This window comes from Cottoperca gobio, chromosome 6 (assembly GCF_900634415.1).
Source record: "Cottoperca gobio chromosome 6, fCotGob3.1, whole genome shotgun sequence".
Lineage (NCBI taxonomy): Eukaryota > Metazoa > Chordata > Actinopteri > Perciformes > Bovichtidae > Cottoperca > Cottoperca gobio.
Genome location: NC_041360.1, coordinates 23,072,854 through 23,093,057, shown reverse-complemented (window position 1 = coordinate 23,093,057; position 20,204 = coordinate 23,072,854). Strand labels below are relative to the sequence as shown.

Here is a 20,204-nt window from a genome sequence, read left to right as displayed (position 1 = left end):
GAACTACGTTTAGAGACAAGTTCCTCTCGATCAAACCGCAGCTAAAGTTCCTGAGTTCATAAAAAAAGATTCCTTCAGTAGAAAATGGCTATGAAAGTCAGCTATGGTGGTCTTATAGTCCCACCAGACAGTCAGGTACAATGCACTTAAAGCATGAATACATACAACGACCCTGATTCATCTTTAGATATTATTCCTATCAAAGATTTGGAAGCAAGTGTCAATCATTTCCTTACCTCCAGCACAGGCCCTGCTCCCAGGATGATCTGCTCCACCCCGCTAGCGAATCCCTTCTGGCTGAGTGCAGTCAGGTGATGAATGAGGAAGTTGGTGCTCTGAGTCTTCCCAGACCCGCTCTCACCAGAAATGACTATGCACTGGTTCTTCCGTCGTTGGAGCATGGCGTGATACGCCACATCTGCCACAGCATAAATGTGGGGCTCCAGCTTCCCCAGTCTGTGGTTGTCGTACAATTTGACATACTTCGGATTGTATATTGGCAGGAACTGAAAGGGGTTAATCACAATAAGAATACTCCCAATGTAAGTGTAGATGTTCTCCTGCCGGAAACGTGCACGGAGGCTCTCCAAAATGGTGCGCTCTGTTAGCTCCGGGAGAGCGCAGAGATCGGACGGAGGGTCGCTCCCTACAGGCTGCGGGAGGAAACCCCGTTCCACCATGCGGCGGCGCTCCTCAGTTACCCGCAGCCACATCTGCAGGCTGCCGCCATAATGAATAGATCCATCCAGGTTCTTCTCCCGCAGGAGGAAGCGGTAGTCGTCACCACTGCCGAGGCCGCTGCGGTTCTCCAGGGCGCTCCGTGGCCACAGCATCATGCGCTGGACGGGGCAGTCGCAGGGGTTCAGGATCCATTCCTCCCCACCGAACTCCTTCACCTCAGCCAACACGTAGCATTTGGTACGATCCAGGCGCAACCGTTCGATGAGGCACTCGATGGCTTCAGCAGCTGTGGTGTTCTTGCGGGCGCAGACGGGGCAGTAGATGGTGCCCTCAGCCAGGGTGCCTGGGTAGACGCGCAGGCTGAACTCCTGGTCCTCCAGGCGCCGCCGCATGGTGCCACTACCTGTGGCCATGTTGGCGCTGCTGGCGTAACTGCAGCCGCCATCTTGTAAGCTCATGGTGGCGCAGCAGGTCCCATCAGCACAGCGCTCTCTGGGCCGTGAAGGACTGACTCAGGACATCCCAACTGGAGGAGGACAGAGACGGAGAGAAAAGAGATGGAAGAGGTTAGAAATGGCAGCAAAGCAACAAAAGGGTTCAAAGGAGAATTTAATGGTTTCAGACATCACTTCATGTTCCCGGGCATTTCCAGCACATCGAGTCACGACAGGGTCAGTAGAGTCATGGCGATTTCATCTGTCCCATGACACAGTAGGTCGACTCAATAGGCGTTCTGTTTTGGATCGAAAGGGGAACTACTATCACAGATGCCACAAAAAAGGAGCATGAGACCGAGTCAAAGAGAGAGACAAGAACTGATGAGGAACAGTAGCTGCTTCATGAATTCAAAGGCTACTGGCCAGCTTATCAGAGCCACATACCCTGAGTATGTGTGTGTGTGTGTGTGTGTGTGTGTGTGTGTGTGTGTGTGTGTGCGTGTACGTGCGTGTGTGTGTGTGTGCGTGTGCTCATGTGATAATCTAAGCGCTCTAGCCGTGTGCCAAGATTAACAGCTGCCACCTTCCACACAAAAGTGGCTGTAATGAGAGCACAATGGTTTAATTCACCACTTCCCTGTTGATAGTGAACACAGCACTCCATTCTCACACTCTCTCACACACACACACACACACACACACACACACACACAGGGTTTCGCAAATGTGATGTTGAAAAATAAGATAAACTGTTAAAGTTAAAAATGCTGATTATTGGACAAAGATCAAAGTACTCTATGATACGGATATATAAAATGTTGCGATTATATCGTATGATAAAGTTGTATGTAATGTAATGTATGCAAGTCATTTTCAGTCGCTTTTACTTTAATCATAATATCAATATAAGTAACTATTCTACACGCTTATTATTCCGCTGCAGCACTGAGAACGTAATTTTATTTGAGTCGTTATAATTTATAAGCTAATCGAATTATCTTATATCACAAAACAATTACAGAAGGTTTTGTGTCACAACTGGCACACAAGCAAATATATAAGTAATGTTAATCAAAGGACAGGGAGTAATGGCATCACTTCGTAGCTGCTGAGATGAATATTATTTAAAAAAGGAAGACGTTTCATCGTCAGTTTCTGATTTATTCTATTCTGCTGCATCAAACCGAGATGCAGAAAATGCATAAGAGGGTTTTATATTGTGGTTTTCTCTGACTATGTTCTGGATCAACACAAACACAATCACATTCTAACATCCCTACAGTCAACTGGCCGTTTATTAGGAACAATAAGGCATTTAAATGAGATGACAACCTCAGTTTTTAACGTGTACCACTGGACGTTTAGGCTCTCTACATTGAATCCTGCTCTGGTGTTAATCATTTCTTGCCTTTTTAGCCGTATGACTTTTAATTTTCTCTCAGCTAAGTGCATGCGGTAGACAGATAGAGAGAGAAAGGAGAGGATGAGCCAGTCGTCCTCTGAGCGCCCCAGACAGACCCTCCGCTCCCTCCTGCTGTCTGGAGTGTTCCTGACCACCTACAGCAGTCTGCAGCAGCCAGCACCAGACAGAGACAGAGAGGAAATAACTAGCTGGGCGTCTGCAAGAAACAAAGAGGTGAACTTTGAGGGATAAGAGACAGAGCAGAGGCAGAGACTACAGAGCTGGGAGACAGATGAGAGAGAGAGTACACAAGATTCAAAACAACGTCCCCCGCGACGGATGCAGTCACTCATAGAGACGTTAATGAGCTGTTGGAACGGGGAACAGGTCAGAGATTCAAGTCTATTATGCAGAAATGTAAATACAGTCAGCATTCATGGGCTGCAGATCAAAGTCTGATCAGGAGTATGTGAGATAATGTATACACCGGAGTGAGAGACAAACAAATGAAAAACTCTGAACTAAACCAGCTAAATATGAGAACGACGTGCATAAAACACTTTTTGTTGAGATATCCGCCAACATTAAAACATACAACTTCTCCTTCTTCCAGTTTAAATATCAAAGTGTATCACAACCACGTGTGGTAAGAGGTAGGACACACACAGACACAAGAGTAGAACAACTCAAACACAACCCAACAGGAAATTAAAGATGCACTACAGAGTTTTCTTTCATATTTCTTGTAAATAAATGAGTTTACATTCACAAAGATGCATTGTGTGTATCCTCGAGGAGTTATATTAATAGAAAGCAGCTCAATGGTGTTACTAGAGATAAGAACCACCATTAACAGTGACCTAGAATATTGTATTAGCAACACATTAGCTTCTAGCATTACGCTAGGTTGGTTAGCACTAATCTTTTTAGTGTTTCCCCCATAACAGGCCGAAACTGTATTCTTTTAATACCAAAAACATAAAAATAACACCAAACATTGATTCCAGTGTTTCCTCTTTATTCATTCTGCAAATAATGTGTCTGTAAAGTGAAGATAAACAGCCTCCGCAGCGAACGACACACGCTAACCTGCTGACGGATTCTGTTCTTTTGTATTTTTAGCTAAGCTATGTAATGTAGCCACGGTGTAGCCTTAGATGCTACATTGCTTATCAGCAACAGGTCATATGGTAATTTAGCCGGATTAATTTGGCACACAGTCCACTCTTCGTGTGTTTTACGGGCTTATCCTACGTCATCATTTTCTAGATGCTCTGTATATTCAACCTGCTGGCCTCTTTTAGTTTGATATAAATATACAGATACTGAAACAAGATGTTCTAGCTTTCTCTCAGCTCTCTGTAGCCGTCTGATCTCAGCTGTCAGTCTAACTCAGCGAGTCTTTTAGCTGGAAAATAGCGACTAATGACTGTTTTTCTAAACGGCTCGAGTCCGGTGAGTTTTGTTTTCCTGGAATTTCAACACAAGGTAATTGGGTTTATATATTTCCAGCAGTTTTAGTTTTATGTTGATAACATCTTTTATACCCAGGTATTCTCCTGTTTATTATGAAGAGACATTACAGTACACTAAGTCCCTCTGATGCAGAAATACCATTCATACACACCACAGATGTGACCAAAATAAAAGGATATTGCGGCTTATCAGTTCAAAGGATAGGAGGGCAATCTAAATCCCTACTTCAGGTAATGACAGTAAAAAACAGACATACAGCCAGTTTAATTTTTCCCTTGTTGCCTCCAAAGCTATGATCCCCGAGCTAACCCTCGCTGGAGCGGAGCAGAATATCCCTGGACTGTCTGCTGAGGCTTTATGAACCAGCTGACCGCAGCAGACATCAGGTGGAGCTGGAAGGTTGCGCGGATCAGCGGTGGGGACTGATGGATGCTCTTTTACGGGTCAAAAGTCAGAGTGAAGAGTCAAGGTTACATACCAGCTGAGTCTCTGACAAGTCACATGTGTGGCGGTACCAGAAGAAAGAACGTTTCTGGCATTTCCTTGAGCAGCTGCATGCGGTGAGGTCATTCAGGCAGGAACTGGACGGCTATCACACACGAAGTACAATGGACAGACGTGACCTTAATACTGTAAGTTCAGCATGCACAGCGACAGACTTCTGACGATGACGGATGAAGATGTAAAGGGATAAAAGTCAGGCACGGCGAGGAAGGGAGGAGACGGGATGAGAAGAAAGAGAATGAAAAGAGGTGGTGAAGTGGAGGAGGATAAACGTCGGTTACGTCTTGTTTTGACACGGTCGAATGTGAAGTGCTGACAGCGAGTGGAGATAAGGCCGTCAGCTGACGCGGTGGAGGAATGAGCTTTTGCTTTAAATTGGAGCGAGATTGAAAGAGTAGTGGACGTCTTAATGAGAGAGTGCCAGTCATGTGACTGGTAGGCAGGTTCAGCCAGGGGTCACGGCCATTCGGAGACATCACTCAGGTGATAATGTGAGAAAACTGAGAACCTTCCAACAGGGCATTAATATTTAAAGAAAGTTTAGAGAGGAGAAAGATGGAGAAAGAGCAAAGGAGAGAACGTGACAGACAGGAGTAGGAGGGCTGCAACTGATTTTATAAAGTATTCATTGATTTGTGTTCAAAATGTCAGAAAATGACAAAGAACTTGGCCATAAACGTTTCCTACAGCCCAACTTGATGTCTTTAAATGTCTTTTCTTCTCCGAACAAGAGTCCAAAACTCTAAAATATTAAGTTTATTATCGTAGATGTCAAAGAAAAGCAAAAAATCTTCACATTTGAGAAGCTGACACCAGCAAATGTTGGACACTTTTGGTTGCAGAAATGACAGAAACTATAAATGTTTGGGAGTCTGGTCCAACCTCCATACTTGATCCATCAGGGGACTTGAACAGGCAACCCTCTGGCTCCCAAGCCAAGTCCCTGCAGACTGAGCTCCTGCAAATATGCATTCATGGCTTTTGATGCTCAGAAAAGTAGTAAATTAATTACACAACAAAGCTTCCCAGAAATCAGAATTTCCGTCTCTCCAGTGAAGCCTGCAAGTCTACAGTACGTTGTGGTTGCAGATGTCCATTCGCTGCTGCATTAGAATATTATTCAGTGCATTTATGCGTGTTTTTATTTGTTTAGGAAGAAAAACATTACAACGTGTGTGCAGTGCAGCTTCATCGTCACAAAGACGGGGGAAACTGGAACAAGAATGTGCAAAATGGACTCTTCGTCTTGTTTATGTGACTTGGTAATGTCTGGTTGAAAAGGGGCTTCACTGAACTTCTCTTTTATCTACTGATTGTGTACTTGAGCCTTTTCTCTCTCTAGCAACTGAGAAGACGAGGTTTGCTTCTCATCTGTGAAACTCCTACATCTCCACATCGCTGTTTGGCACAGAAAGAGAATAAAAACTGATATTTTACAGCAGCAGCGCTAACAGACAGTAAATTACTCCGCGTCTATAGCAAATGCATTAGAGGAGACAGGGAGTCTTTAGGATCATATGAAAAGCAGAGGAAGCTGCCAGGGACCGGCACACATCCAACATATTAAACACAGATGAGAAGCTCAACTCGTCCTGCAGGTCTTCAAGAGTCTGGCTGTGAACAGAAACACCCCCTCCTCTCCCACAGTCGGTTCTCACCAGTATAACAGCAATAAACACCAAACCTCAGCATTCCTCGACACTGCTCACACACACACATGAACACACACACACGTTCACCTATCTTTAAATACTCAACACAGAAGGTGTGTTTTCTACCCCAGGCCCAAAAAAAAGGACGGTTTAGTGTGCACCAAAGATGAATGTGTTAGTGGAATAGTTACTACATGGTTAATTTAAACTGTGACTAACACACAATCATACACACACACACACACACGCACACACACACCCGCCCCTAATCACTCATCAGAGAAGATCATTAAAGGATTACAGGCATACATCAAACTCCCTGTGGGTTTATTCCTCACCAGTGGCGGCTGCTGATCTACAGAAGGTACTGAAGTTTACTCCACACACACACTTACACCCACACACACACTCCCAAAGCATCAGCCCAGACAGTGCCACACCTTGTGTTCACACATCTCACCAACGGCCCCTGGATTCAAAACTAAGAAAGGTTTGTGTGATTTGCATGCAGCTGGTATTATGGAGCCTAAAAGTCGCACAATATTTGCATGTTTTTTTATTTTTAAACAGAAAAGTGACATATTCCTGGATTTTCAAAATAAAAAGCAGAAATAAAGTTGCTGTGTTTGTACGATAGGTTTAAGAAGTTCTATTTTGTATAATGTCAAACGATCATTCTTATGCTACAAGCAGTTGGTTGTTGTTTTGGTTCTTGAAAGGTCGGGCGTTTTGAAGGTTTTTCTCAGCATCTGTGGAAAATAAAGTAAATCTGTAACCCTTTTTTTCCTCGCGGATCGTCCAACTGCGTCTGAAACACCTTCTGATGTCAGAGTAATGTGGGCTGCGTCTTGCGTAACTTGTCAGTTTAGGAAACTTGTAACTTTCCAAAACCGACAATCAGACAATCACACCTACTTAATGCAGCGACCGGTCGGGTGTGTGGAGTCGGGAAAGCATGCATACGATTCCTCGCATCTCTCCCGTCACAGTGAACGCTCTGTGACGGCTTCTTTAGGTACAAACACCTTCACATTCAGACGCGGTCGGGCGACCTGGTGCGTTGAAGGCACACTGAGCCCTTCAGGTGCTTCTACTGCAGCATTTACTACTGAGTGTGAATGTGACACAGAGTGTTAGTGGAAAAACAGAACATGTGTTCAGGCAACTGTCCCTGGAAAGTAAAAGGTAAAAAATAAAAAAGCTGAATAATAAATGCCTTGTGTGCGCGTGTGAGAGTGCGTGTGCGTGTGAGAGTGCGTGCGTGTGCGAGTGCGTGTGCGAATTCCCGAATTCCAGCAGAGCTCACAGGAACTGAGCCCACACAGACACAAACATCTGCCAGGAACTCGTGCACACAGAGACAGAGTGCCGAGTCATTCAGTGCAGAGGTGTGTGTGTGTGTGTGTGTGTCTGCAAAAAGGAAAGAAAATGCAATTTCTGCACTGACCAAGATGCTAGCAGAACACACTGCAGGTTTTTCTGATTTCTTGCCATCATACTCTACTACTCTTGTTCCAGAAGAAGAAGAAGAAGAAGAAGAAGAAGAAGAAGAAGAAGAAGAAGAAGAAGAAGAAGAAGAAGAAGAAGAAGAAGAAGAAGAAGAAGAAGAAGAAGAAGAAGAAGAAGAAGAAGAAGAAGAGAAGAAGAAGAAGAAGAAGAAGAAGAAGAAGAAGAAGAAGAAGAAGAAAAGAAGAAGAAGAAGAAGAAGAAGAAGAAGAAGAAGACGAAGAAGAAGACTGTTTAAACTACAGATGGCTTGTGTATTAACATGCCGTCAACATGTGGGCACACCCTACACTGGGGCGATACTGTGTGTGTGTGTGTGTGTGTGTCTGAAAGACATGATGCAGAGCCACTTCCCCATCCTCTGCACTATTACATTCCCGATGGGGGATGACATCACCTCGACCTGCAGCGCACAGGGAAGTACACACACACACACACACACACACACATGGCGCATCAGCGTAAAGAAAAGCCCACTGTGGGGAGCTGTATTGATTGCAGACCCCCCCCCCCCCTCACTACAATCAGATATCTTTTGAGCACCTCTGTTGCCACGGTTACAGGCTGATCGACATAAATTAGTGCCATGTGCATCTTATATCCTCTCAATGTCATACGATTGTGTTTTCATGTGTACAATGTTTTTGAAGTTGTGTGACCGAAGCTGAAGGTATAATGTATGTATAATGTATAATGTATAATGTATAATGTATAATGTAATACTGCCCTTTAAATTATTGTTTTGTTTGTGATTTTTGCTCTTCTTTTGTAATTTTATTCATAATGAAACATATTATATTTTGAATGCGTTACATCCTTTGAGAGGACGAATGTCACTAGCAACCCTCACGGGACCGTAATAATAACATTCACAGACATACTCTAATGTGCATCGTACATTCTTATAATCAACAGAATTGAGTTGCACTGCTCAAACAAAAGAGCATGTTTTATCCGGCTCTGCTTTGTATTCTTCCTCAGGACGCCGCTAACCAGCCCCCGGGAGACAGAGATGACTCTATAAGTGATGAACAGCGAGTGGTTATCGATCCGCGCCTGTGTGCAGAGAGAAAATGTCGACCTCGCCCGTGGGATGGTGGGGTGTGTCCTGCAGGCCTTCTGCTTGAGGTTTAGCCTGAACATGACCGACAGGAAGTGAGCCGGAGCCGGAGCCGACGGTCTGCTTCTGTCTGTTTGTGCATTATGTGATTTAATGTTACCGCTCAGACGTTACGTCGTTTGCTGACTAAACGTGGATAATGCATCTTGTGGTCAAGTGTCAAGACAAACGTATTGGTTAAAACTGCTCCTATAAAAAAGGTCACACAAGGGTCAAAGCTACAAAATCAATGATATCATTTTGATGAGTTGAGAAATAATGAATTATATATTTGATACAAGACGAGCAGAGCGGCTGGAAGAGATTTTGTGTGTAGTCGAGTTTGTATTTCAGCAGTTACTTCACAGGAAACAAACTGTAAACTGTAAACAAACATATAATTATAGGAAAGAAGAGGAGCGATGTGGCTCGGCGAGGCTTCACTCGTGCAATCACAAATGTGGAAATGTAAAAACAGTACGCTTGAATGTGCAGGGAAACATTTTGTAAATGATGCAACTGATTGAGTTTCAAAATTAAAAACAAAGATTAGAAACATATATCAAGTTTTCTCAAAGATTAAACCACAAATGATCTTCTCCTGCTGTTAACTGTGGAGAATATAAGTGGATGTAAATGTAAGCCAAGGACAAGCTTGGCCTACATTTCTCTCCCACAACCTGAGCGAGGCCAACAGAAACACCCCCCGAGTGTGTTTGCATTAAAGCAGCTTTGCCCGGGACTTGTGCTCCAGAATAAGAGATGATCTGCCCGCAGATTTGGCTCTCAAGATGCGGTCGGCTAAAGTCAATCCAGAGAAGCTATTGCCGAGTAACTACTGGACACCGCAGAACTGTGGAAAATGAAAGAGTAGAGTTTAATAGGGCAGGCAGGAACAACAGACACGCTTAAAGACGTGCAGGCCGACTTCAACGAGAGCGAGGAAACCTTCGTCTGAACTGTCAACAGAACGACCACGGACGTGCCATCAGCTCTCCCTGTAACTGCTGCACGGTTACCCAACATCAACAGTCCTACTTTCCAAACAATGCAAGCAAAACCAATCAAACCTCTCCAGGGTCACAGTGTCACTAATGGCTCCATCATCCTCATTGATCCTCTGGTTTCTACCTCGGCTTCCTGTTGGTCCCGCAGCTCTATGCTGGGATTTGTGTCTGCAGGACGACGATCGATATCTGCCTCTCTGTTTAGTGCATTACATGTCCACGTGTTTCATTTTCAAATAATCAATGGCGAGATAAACTCTTTCTTTCCACTGCAGAGCTCTGAATGTGAAGAGGAGGAGCAGGTTGGGCTAAATGATCCGACATCAATGTGAAGAATTTCCATCAAACTAAGTGCACATATAAAAAGGGGAAATATTTCAGAATGTACAGGACAACAATGATTATTTCATGCTGCACTGATCCCTCTAAGCTGCTCTAGTACTGACTGTCCACAAAAAGGTCTGAGATGTAAAATGTCAAGACCAATTAAGTGCCCACAAAGGATGCAATTCTATTTTAACCCTTAATTTAAAAACTGCCTTCCTTCCACTACTTTCCAATCATAGCCAACGGCGCTCAGGCTGAGTAATGCTTGCAGACTGACAGTTCTTCATGCATAATTCCTGCGCTGTAATGAACGGCGGGGCCGCGGCGTTTTGGGAAGATCAAAGCAAAGCAAGTCTGGCCTTAATAATGGCCCTCACAGCGCTGGACCAGGAAGAACCAAACATGTCACTACCGGCAGGATGCATGTGTGCAGAACAAGGGATTTTCTCCTTTCAATGCAGATGAACTTGGGATACTCAATGCTACAGGCTTTTTGTTTGGTGAATGCATATTTGCAGAAGCTTTGCAGACATACAGTACACAGTCGCTCACGTCAGCAGCCTGCCACGCCTCCATTGTGGACGGACAAAACAGGTCAGCAGCTAATGCGTGCATTTGTTTCATTGTGAGTGTAAAAACACATGAAAGCATTTGCAGTTGTTGCAAGCCAAATGGATTTGAGATGAAGAAGTCTGAAGCACTTCAAAATAAAAGCGGCCTGAAACACGACCAGAAAAAAAGGCAAAGACAAGCAAAACAAAGTTCCACAACAATTACCAAGAGATGGTATTTGACAGCAGAGGGGACGTCCAGTTGCCTGGAGTCAGCCTTCTTGTCTCTGTCGCCAACAACACCAAACAATTCTCCGCAGCCCAAAAAGAGCTTTTTCTCCGCCGACCGCCGTTATTAAAGACATGTCTGTTGACACCTCCAACTGCAATTATTATTCTTTGTTTTATGGATCTTTTAAACCACGATGAAAAGATATTATTACGCGTGTGATCTCTATGTCACATGACAGGCAGGTGGGTTCAGTAAAGAGAGACAGAAGCACAGATGAAACACACATTCTGCAGCGCATGATTTACATCCAGTGCCAGGAAGTGGTGTGCCCTTTATGTAGCAAGTCAAAAAGTAAGGGTGTGTGGAGGTCAGGGAGGTGAAGGGGCTACAACGAGGGAACAAACTAGCATGCACTAAATGTTTTCTGTCTTAATAATCACTTAGTTTTATATTACGCGACTGTTTGGATCTTTAATGCGAGTAACTAACCATTGGATGATTTCCTCTATGGCTGCAGCTGCACAGACACGACCAGCAGGAGAAATTGATTGTTGTTGATAGACTAGGAAACAACAGAGGAAGTAGACGAGTCAGGCTTGACTCCTGTCACAATGAGTCACGAGACAAAACATGGCAACATGGCTGTTAGTGGCGTAACTCAAGTGACGGGAAGAGGAACCGTTATGTTGTCCATGATCAGCAAGGACAGCAAGGACAGCCGGAGGAAGAGCAAAGATCTTCAAGGTCGACCCACTTAGCAAACCACTGACACGAGGTTGACATCATTTAAAAGAGCATTTTACTTTAAGAACATCGGCTATGAAAGATGGGACGATTATACAAATAACTATCAGTTCCCAGTTGTAAGACACAGTTGGGACGCCCCCCCAGTAGAGTAAATACTCTTGGTGAAAGACCCATGTCCAATGCAGCAGTCACTGCAGGACTGGAGGAATTTCTAAGCCTGATGTTTAGTATTATTGTTGTCTGGGACTTAATCCAACCCGAGGCAGAGTTCATGTTTGTAAAAGGGAGAGGGGGGGGGGGGGGGGTCGTTCAAGAATCTGAGACCAAAGGACAAAAATAAGATATTTGAGCTCTGACAGGCTTGTAAACACTTCATTCAAACACCGAGGGTGAAGAGCGCTCAGCCCTGACCTGCGACTCTGTACACAGGATGCTGCGGCCACTTGTTCAACACTGTTGCAAGAAAATGAGGTGTTTCATTAAAAGGGAAACGGATTACTGTACAGGGTAACAGTTTCCAAGAAATGCCCGTTTGACATTTCGATTTGTTTCTGGAGGAAATGCCTGCATTGTTTGCCTCTAACCTACCTATTGTGTGCACCAGACCTTGTGTTTCAGCACATTTAAGCAGGCTGCACACAACAATGTGAGGGCTTTGCTGTCGTACATTCATTGGCAGACGCTCACATCGTCTTGCTCCCCGTTTCTCTCTCTCTCTCTCTCTCTCTCTCTCTCTCTCTCTCTCTCTCGATCTCGATAGTAGAAGTTTATCTTGGTTCTCAGTTTTCGGCTGCATGAGCACACCTCCCTCTTGCCCTGAAATCCAAAAGGAAATGAGTCTCTAATTAGGGAAAGAGGAAGATGCTTCGAGGTCCTCTTTTCGCTCTGGTGAAACTTGACACGATAAGAGGCTAGGGGAAAACAGGGCACTGTGGTCGCTTTCACTTCCACCTCCGAGCTCTCAGCCACAGAGCTCTCTGCGTTGCTTTTGCCTCCTACACATGAATCATTTCCTGCGATGGTCAGTTTGAATATGCAGAGCAGCAGAAGATTAGCACACCCTCGTCTTACACTTCACCGTCTGTGGCCTCGCTGAGCTCTGGACATTGAATCATGAGAAACCTGAGAGTCTGATCTCGCAGGACCGCCTAAATTACCTACAAGCCTCCTTGACAAGCTGCATTGTTGGCTCTGCTGTTGGCTCTGAGCCGGTCAGACAGACGGGGGAGGGGGACAAAAAGGAGAAGAGACAACTGTGAAGTGCAGATCTGAGCACTGAGTCTGCGGTGCCACGGCAGGTAATGACGGGGCTCCGCAGGCTGCCCAACTGGTTCAACCATTCATTATAGCACACAGGTCTGCTCCAAATGAGGCTAACTTTGAGGAGAAACATAATCTGAGGCTTTACTTTAGATGGCAAAGACAACAGGGCCATGAAATGCACAGGACAGGAAATAATCAGCATACTGAAATAGCAAAGCTTACCAAATTGTTTCAGGATCAGAGTCAGAATAGCTAAACAAAAGCCCACGCCTCAGCAAAACATTTCCAAAGCTTCCCCCCACTATGTCTTTTGCTGCATTTTCTCAGGCATGAACATTTCCTGCTGCTGATGCTTTCCACTGGCCAAACAGCAGGAGGCTGTTATTGTGAAGCAGCTATAGGAACTGTAAGGAGCTTTCCTTATTGGTGCTACGCATCATTAAAAGCAGGTCGACATAACAAGATATACGGACATATTTGGCCCTCGTTAGTCGGCGGATCCGTTTAAATATCGCAGGGAGGGATAGTACAAGCGGTGAGCTGCAGGCTCTTACTGCTTCATCCAGGTAAACAACTTGTTTTATCCTGTCATGCTACAGCAGAGGAGTTAGCAGCTGATAAGAGATTCTCATCTTCTCTTTGCGGTCAAAGTGATTACGTTATTAAGTGAAGACTTCTGGCACTGAGCGCTCCACCGCGTCCCATCATTGAAAAATGGATGAAATGCCGCTAAAAGAGACGGCGGCAGAGACAGTGTTCGGTTCGACCCTGGAGGCAACTAGAGGGACACAAAAGGCTCTTTGGAAACGCCGACTCCAAATAGGGTCATAAATCACAGTTCCACCTCAACGAGATCAGCACAGTTACAGTTACACTCAAACCTCAAGTATGTTTTGTTGGAGGCTTTCCAAAAGATTAGTGCAGTGGAGACATCTAAATACACAATATTTTCAAATGATTTTCCTCTGGAGACTAAACAACCTTGAGATTAGCAGGCCACTGAATGAAATGACGCAACACTGAAAATGGAAAACTGTCCGAAATCTGGCATCAAATGCTTTTTCATAGTCGCTCTCTTCTTCCTCACCGATCCTTTGAGATGATCTGAATTATAGTTTTGTTCTTTTGCAGCTCCTTTAATGTTTTTACGTTTGATAATTAGCTTTCATTTTGGGAAATATTTGCTTAATTGCTTCCTTGCGGAGAGCTTAATGAAAACGTGCAGTTTGTATGTGGCGTTCAGTAAATCAGGAAGTCACTTTGCAAAGCCAAGAAATAGTTTGGCACATAACCCTCCGTAAAAGAAAACATATTTTTTTTACTGAAACAAATAACATGTGTTGTTAGTGAGCTTTGGATGTGCCGTTTCCAGTCTTTATGCTAAGCTAAGCTAACCGGCCTGCAGCTTCATATTCACCATACAGACACGACACGAGAAAAACACATGTCACAAAATGTCAAACTATTGGCTTCTTTTTGCAGAATGAAGAAAGGTTTAATTCACGTAAGAAACTCGAGTATCATATCGGCCGTACAGCTCAGCCGAGGTGAAATGATCCAGGAACGTCTCCCTCTCTGCTTCGCCTGAAACCAGATGCCTGGTCCTGAGGTTACCATGGCAACAGCCCGGGCTCAGTCATCCTCTCCTGTACAGGTTGGATGTAAACATCACACAGAGGAACTGAGTCCTCGGGGCATTACATCTCAGAAGACGGCGACTGCGTGTGACAAACAGCTCTGCGTGTGTCGCCTGCAGACCGTATGTCTGCTTTCTGTCAGCTCCAGGAGGAAAAATAAAGAAATGGCCAAAGAGCAGAGAAGCGAGAGTGGTTCTTCTTCAGCTGGATGAGGTCAGCGACACTCAAATACACTTTTTAATGCAGTAAGAAAGCCAACAGCTATTTCTGATTAACATTTAGACGCCTCACATTCAGGACGACATCGAAAAGAGCGATTGGCCACCAGTCTGCTTGATGCTCAGAGGACCCCGAGGGAAGACACGCGCTTTGTACGAGTGTGTGTGTGTGTGTGTGTGTGTGTGTGTGTGTGTGTGTGTGTGTGTGTGTGTGTGTGTGTGTGTAGGGGGGGGGCTGTATCAATGACGTGGATTAGATACACTCCATTTAGTCCCAAGAATGCAGCCAATAGACCAAACGCATCTCCCACAAGGACGAGCCTCAGGGCACGTTCCAGAAAAACAGGGTGGGACCAAAGGTAGTCACACACACACACACACACACACACACACACACACACACTATGTCTTTCTCAGCCATTCACATGAAATCTTACACAGACGCAGCTCTATACTGTGAATTTTCACACACATGACCACGCAGAGATGAATAATACAAAAGACATGCGTGTGAATCTGCTCCAGTAACAGGATGATAACGTCCTCATCAATAAATCAAGTACTGATGAGAAGATGTAATGGAGAGGAAGTCTGCTCCGCCACGAAGGACCCTGTCGGTGAGCGGACACGCGCCGCTCATGAGGAGCAAGCTGAATAAAGAAAGAGGAAGTGTACCGTCAGTAAAGGTGTTTAAATGCAAGAGAAAACTTATTATATTGTGTTTTTTCTGGGACACAGAACTCCTTTTCCAGTCCGACATCACATTACCACTCTGAATTGAGCGGCAGCAAGAAAAGTGACGAATGACCGCATTAACTCGTCTGTTATCATTAACTTACTGTATTAAACGAGAGTTGAGTGACAAAGAGACAGAGCTCTCTCTCTCTGCTTCCTTTAAAGAAAGACCACAAACTCTCACCACCTTCAACACGCACACACAGATAAAAACAGCCACAGAGTGCGTCACAACCGGCTGCAGCAACAACTGCTGATGAAAATGTGATGAGACTTCACATCAACAACAGACACAGACATCAGCTCCAGTGTGCTTTGTAATGCATCTTAAAAAATTGTTGGTTCAACTGAGCAGGTTTGGAGCCTATCCCAGCATGCACCTGGTGATCCAGGTGATTAATTGCATTAAGAACACACCAGCATATGAATACAATCCAAGTAACAAATGCATTTGCACTGGAGAAGCTTGTGCTGCTGCTGAACAGCATTGCATTATTACTTTGGTCAACACCTCAATGACGGCCGGCTGAATGAAAGAGACCAACTGTTATAAGTGAACATCATAAGCCTTCTTGATTTCCTGCAGGACCGTCCTGTTAGACAGCATCAGTGCAAGGTGTCCCTAATAAACTGGCAACCGTCAACGTCGTCACTTACACACATATTTGTTATCATCAATTGTAGACTGTGTTTAATTGTGCTCGGTAAAATGCTCCATTTCTTTTCTGTATCTTATTAATTGGTGGAACGACCCAGTTTTCTCCACATGGATCATTAAAATGTAATCACACACACACACACACACACACACGCAAACCCCGACATGTGTCCAACACATTGCTGGCAAAAGCAAATAACTGTGCAGAACTGGCAACACACACACATACACACATCTTGAAAACAAAAGGCACATCTAATCACACACACACACACACACACACACACAGTCCACAAGGCAATCTAGACATGTAGCGCAGACGCAGTCTCCCCTCCCCCTCCATCCCTCCATCCAGCCACCAAATCCACTTAGAGGCCAGTGTGTGTGTGTGTGTGTGTGTGTGTGTGTGTATGTGTGTGTGTGTGTGTGTGTGTGTTGCTGATTGTTTTCTCTCTGCCGGCAGCTGCTCTGCCTTCCTCCTCTGTCTCGACCACCTAATCAACCGTCCGTCAGGCAGAGATGGACTGAAGAGGTGGGAGATTTATATTTCCTTCAGTAATCAACACGGAGCTCGTCTAAGCTCACACACACTCACACACACACACACACACACACACACACACACACACACACACACGAGGGGGATGAATACTGGATTTGAGTTGAGGATACAATAGATTTCCACGTGAATAAAACGGCTCTACTTCTTTGTGTTGTGAAAAACAAAAGACAAAGAAAGTGTCAACAACAAAGATGGCGTTAAAACAATGAACACTAAAAGTATGTTTGGGCCGAAGCAGGAAAATGAATCTTTGATGCTTAAGATGTTTTGGTTTCGCTCGCAGGACCTCGTGTTTTTCTCCAGACCAAAGGTGGGGAGCCCCATCAGCACACGGGAAGTCTGGTGTAGTAATGACGCTGGAGGGTTTTACAAAATGAGGACAAGAAAAAACAAGGAGTGTGTTTTATTTAAACACAATGTGATGACACAAATCCATTTCCAATGATCGTCGAGTGTGGGGGTCTCACAGTGGGGAGGGAAATCAGCTTATAAGGTCACGATGCCGTCTCATTTTCACAAGCCAATAAATGCACTAATGAGATTGCTTTTAACACACAACACACACACACACACACACACACACACACACACACACACACACACACACACACACACACACACACACACACACACACACACACACACACACACACACACACACACACACCACAACACACACACACACACACACACACAGTTCAGTTTCTCCAATGATAGGATTCACTGCTTTTCTCCGTTTTATATCATCGTGAATGTAACATTTATTTATTCAAATGTAATATTTGGTCAGACATTTGAGGAATTCAGTCTGAGTTTGACATTTTATAGATTTATTCATTCAATCGATTAATCGAAACAAAAGTCAACAGCGCAGCAACTGATCATGAAAACAATCTGCTCTCTCAGGAAGGTGTTGAATTATATTAATGCTCATTTCAAAACGAGATTATGTAACGTACTCATATCTTTTAATAACTCTTTTCTGATGTGTAAAGATGTTACATTAATACAGCCTCGGAGACCAAGCGTGATCTCTGAGGAGGGGTGGACGTGGACGTGGACTAATAGTTGTTTGTCGAGCTTGTCATGACTCAAGGACCCTCCATTCACACCCATGCAGCCGCAGCGGGCCGGCTTTCACACCTCGCTCCGACTAAATTAAACCCCGCTGTGCTCACCTTGACCTTGCCTTACACACACACACACACACACACACACACACACACACACACACACACACACACACACACACACACACACACACACACACACACACACACACACACACACACACACACACACACACACACACACACACACACACACACACACACACACACACACACACACACACACACACACACACCCGCCTCCCTTCGTTCAACACCGACCAATGAGAGTGCTCGCGTGTTCCAGATGAGACGCTCGTGCCGCTGCTCCTTTAAGCCGTTTGTCACGTTTTATTGTTCCATGTTGTGTTTGTTTACAGATCTCATGTTTCATTCATATACATTCTTTAGTTGTTATTATACTTTTATATATTATATATAAAAGTGCCCATTTGTTTGTCGATTAATCTGCCAATTATTTTCTCAATTATTCAATTAAAGAAAATGGTGAGAACGGACTCGAACATATTCCGATGTTTTGTACGACACAAAACACAAATATATCAATGAGCTAACAGACGACAGAGCGTTCACATTTGAGAAGTGTCAAGGAATGTTCTGTTGATCGATTCAGCTCTACGGTTTAAATGTTGACAGGTGAAATAACACAAAGCCCGTTACAGATCAATAAAAAGAGAAACACAACATCGACAGGAACACACCTGAACACACGGAGTCGTCTCTTTTAATTAGGTTTTTATCAAATCTGGTATAAAATAAACACGACAACAATCCCTCTCGCCTGAAGCGGCGTCTGATGATGCATAGAGAAAGACACCTCAGGAGCTCAGCAGCAGTGAACCTCATTGTTACCAACCAGTGAGCGAGTCTGGCTGCTCGCTGCTGCTGCCTGTCAGGGAAGGTTGGAGAGGATGGACCTGAATGAATGAATGAATGAATGAATGAATGAATGAATGCATGATGTGTAGAAGAGCAAAGAAAGGGCCACGCGTTGGATCCCTGCAGAGAACGTGCACGTGCGGGCTGACAGTACCTCCTGATTCCTTCATTGACATTCGTGTTATTAGTTTTCTGTTGATGGACTAATTGATTAATCATCTCGTCATCTTTAAGTTTCTTTATTAATATGAAGACGACGGAAACTGAAAGGAGGAGCCTGAAAAACAAAGCGTGATGAAAACATGTTTTCTTTTGTTGTGACGAGTGAACGAGAACAGATCGGCTGTAGAGGATTCTAAAGAACGATTTTTATTATCACATTTCCAAATCGCAAATCACTCAAAGCCAAACGTTAAGTCTTCTAAATCTCTTGTTGTGTCCGACCAACAGTCCCAAAACCAAAGATAGAAACAGAAAAGCAGCAAATACTCAAATGTATCAACATATAAGCTGCTAAAGAAAGATAAAGTGAAGCACACGTCTGCTGTGTGTCTCTCTGTTTATGAAGCTCAACACGACATCATCATGATAAACAGTGTTGACGTCATGTTCATGAGACAGAAGAAAGTCAAAGTCCGAACCTGAAGTCATACTTTGTTCTTCCTCTGAGGTGTGTAAACATGTTTGTGTTTGTTTACCAGCCGAACAAGAACTGAAGTAAGGATTGTGTTTCGCAGAATACTCGTTAATCGTGTGGTCTATAAAATGTCAAAGAATGTGAAAGATGTCCATTAAAGCTCGAGGTGGCGTCTTGAAATGTCTCATTTTGCCCAAACAACCCCCCAAAGCCAAAGACATTCAGTTTACTATCATATAAAAACAGAGAAAAGCTGCAACTCCTCACAACTGGGGAGCTGGAGCGGAGGAATGTTGTTGCTGGAAGACCAACAATTAATCGGTACGATTGAAAATCTGATTTAAAATCAGCAAAGAATATGTAAACAAGACCTGACGAAGCGTCCAACGCTCTCAACGCGATGGACACACGTTCCAGAAGGATTGAGGTTTGATGCAAAGCTGCACCTTCCTTTGGTGCTTCTTCATCAAACTGAGTTGCCACACCCAGGTCCTCTGGTCGCTGCTTTGTTCTGGCTCCGGCCACTACTGTCTCTCTCTCTCGGTCACACACACACACACACACACACACACACACACACACACACACACACACACTTCCACCAGCACAATGCAACAAAGCAGTAGCAGACAGTAAGTCACACGCTCATCGTCCCTGCCTGTCGTTTCGTGCATGTATTCAAATTCCTCTCGCGTGTGCGTGTGTCCGCTGCCGGAGCTCTTCTGCAGAGCGTCGTTTGGCTAAACGCGTCAGTCCACGCCACGGTGACTGAAGCCAGACGCTGCACAGATATGAGACAAGCACTTATTAAAAGACAACAGCTCAGCTTTCCGAGGAAAGTGACACGAGTGATGAATAACACAG

General features: G+C 44.4%; 1 protein-coding gene across 1 annotated transcript in view; it reads right to left on the bottom strand.

The window, feature by feature from the left end:
• LOC115009616 (unconventional myosin-IXa-like) overlaps positions 1-20,204 on the bottom strand; it is a 111,399-nt gene that overhangs the window by 85,013 nt on the left and 6,182 nt on the right. Inside the window, 1 exon segment of the mRNA XM_029433747.1 lies at positions 237-1,207. Coding sequence (XP_029289607.1) covers positions 237-1,139 — 903 coding nt within the window. The 5' untranslated portion in view covers positions 1,140-1,207.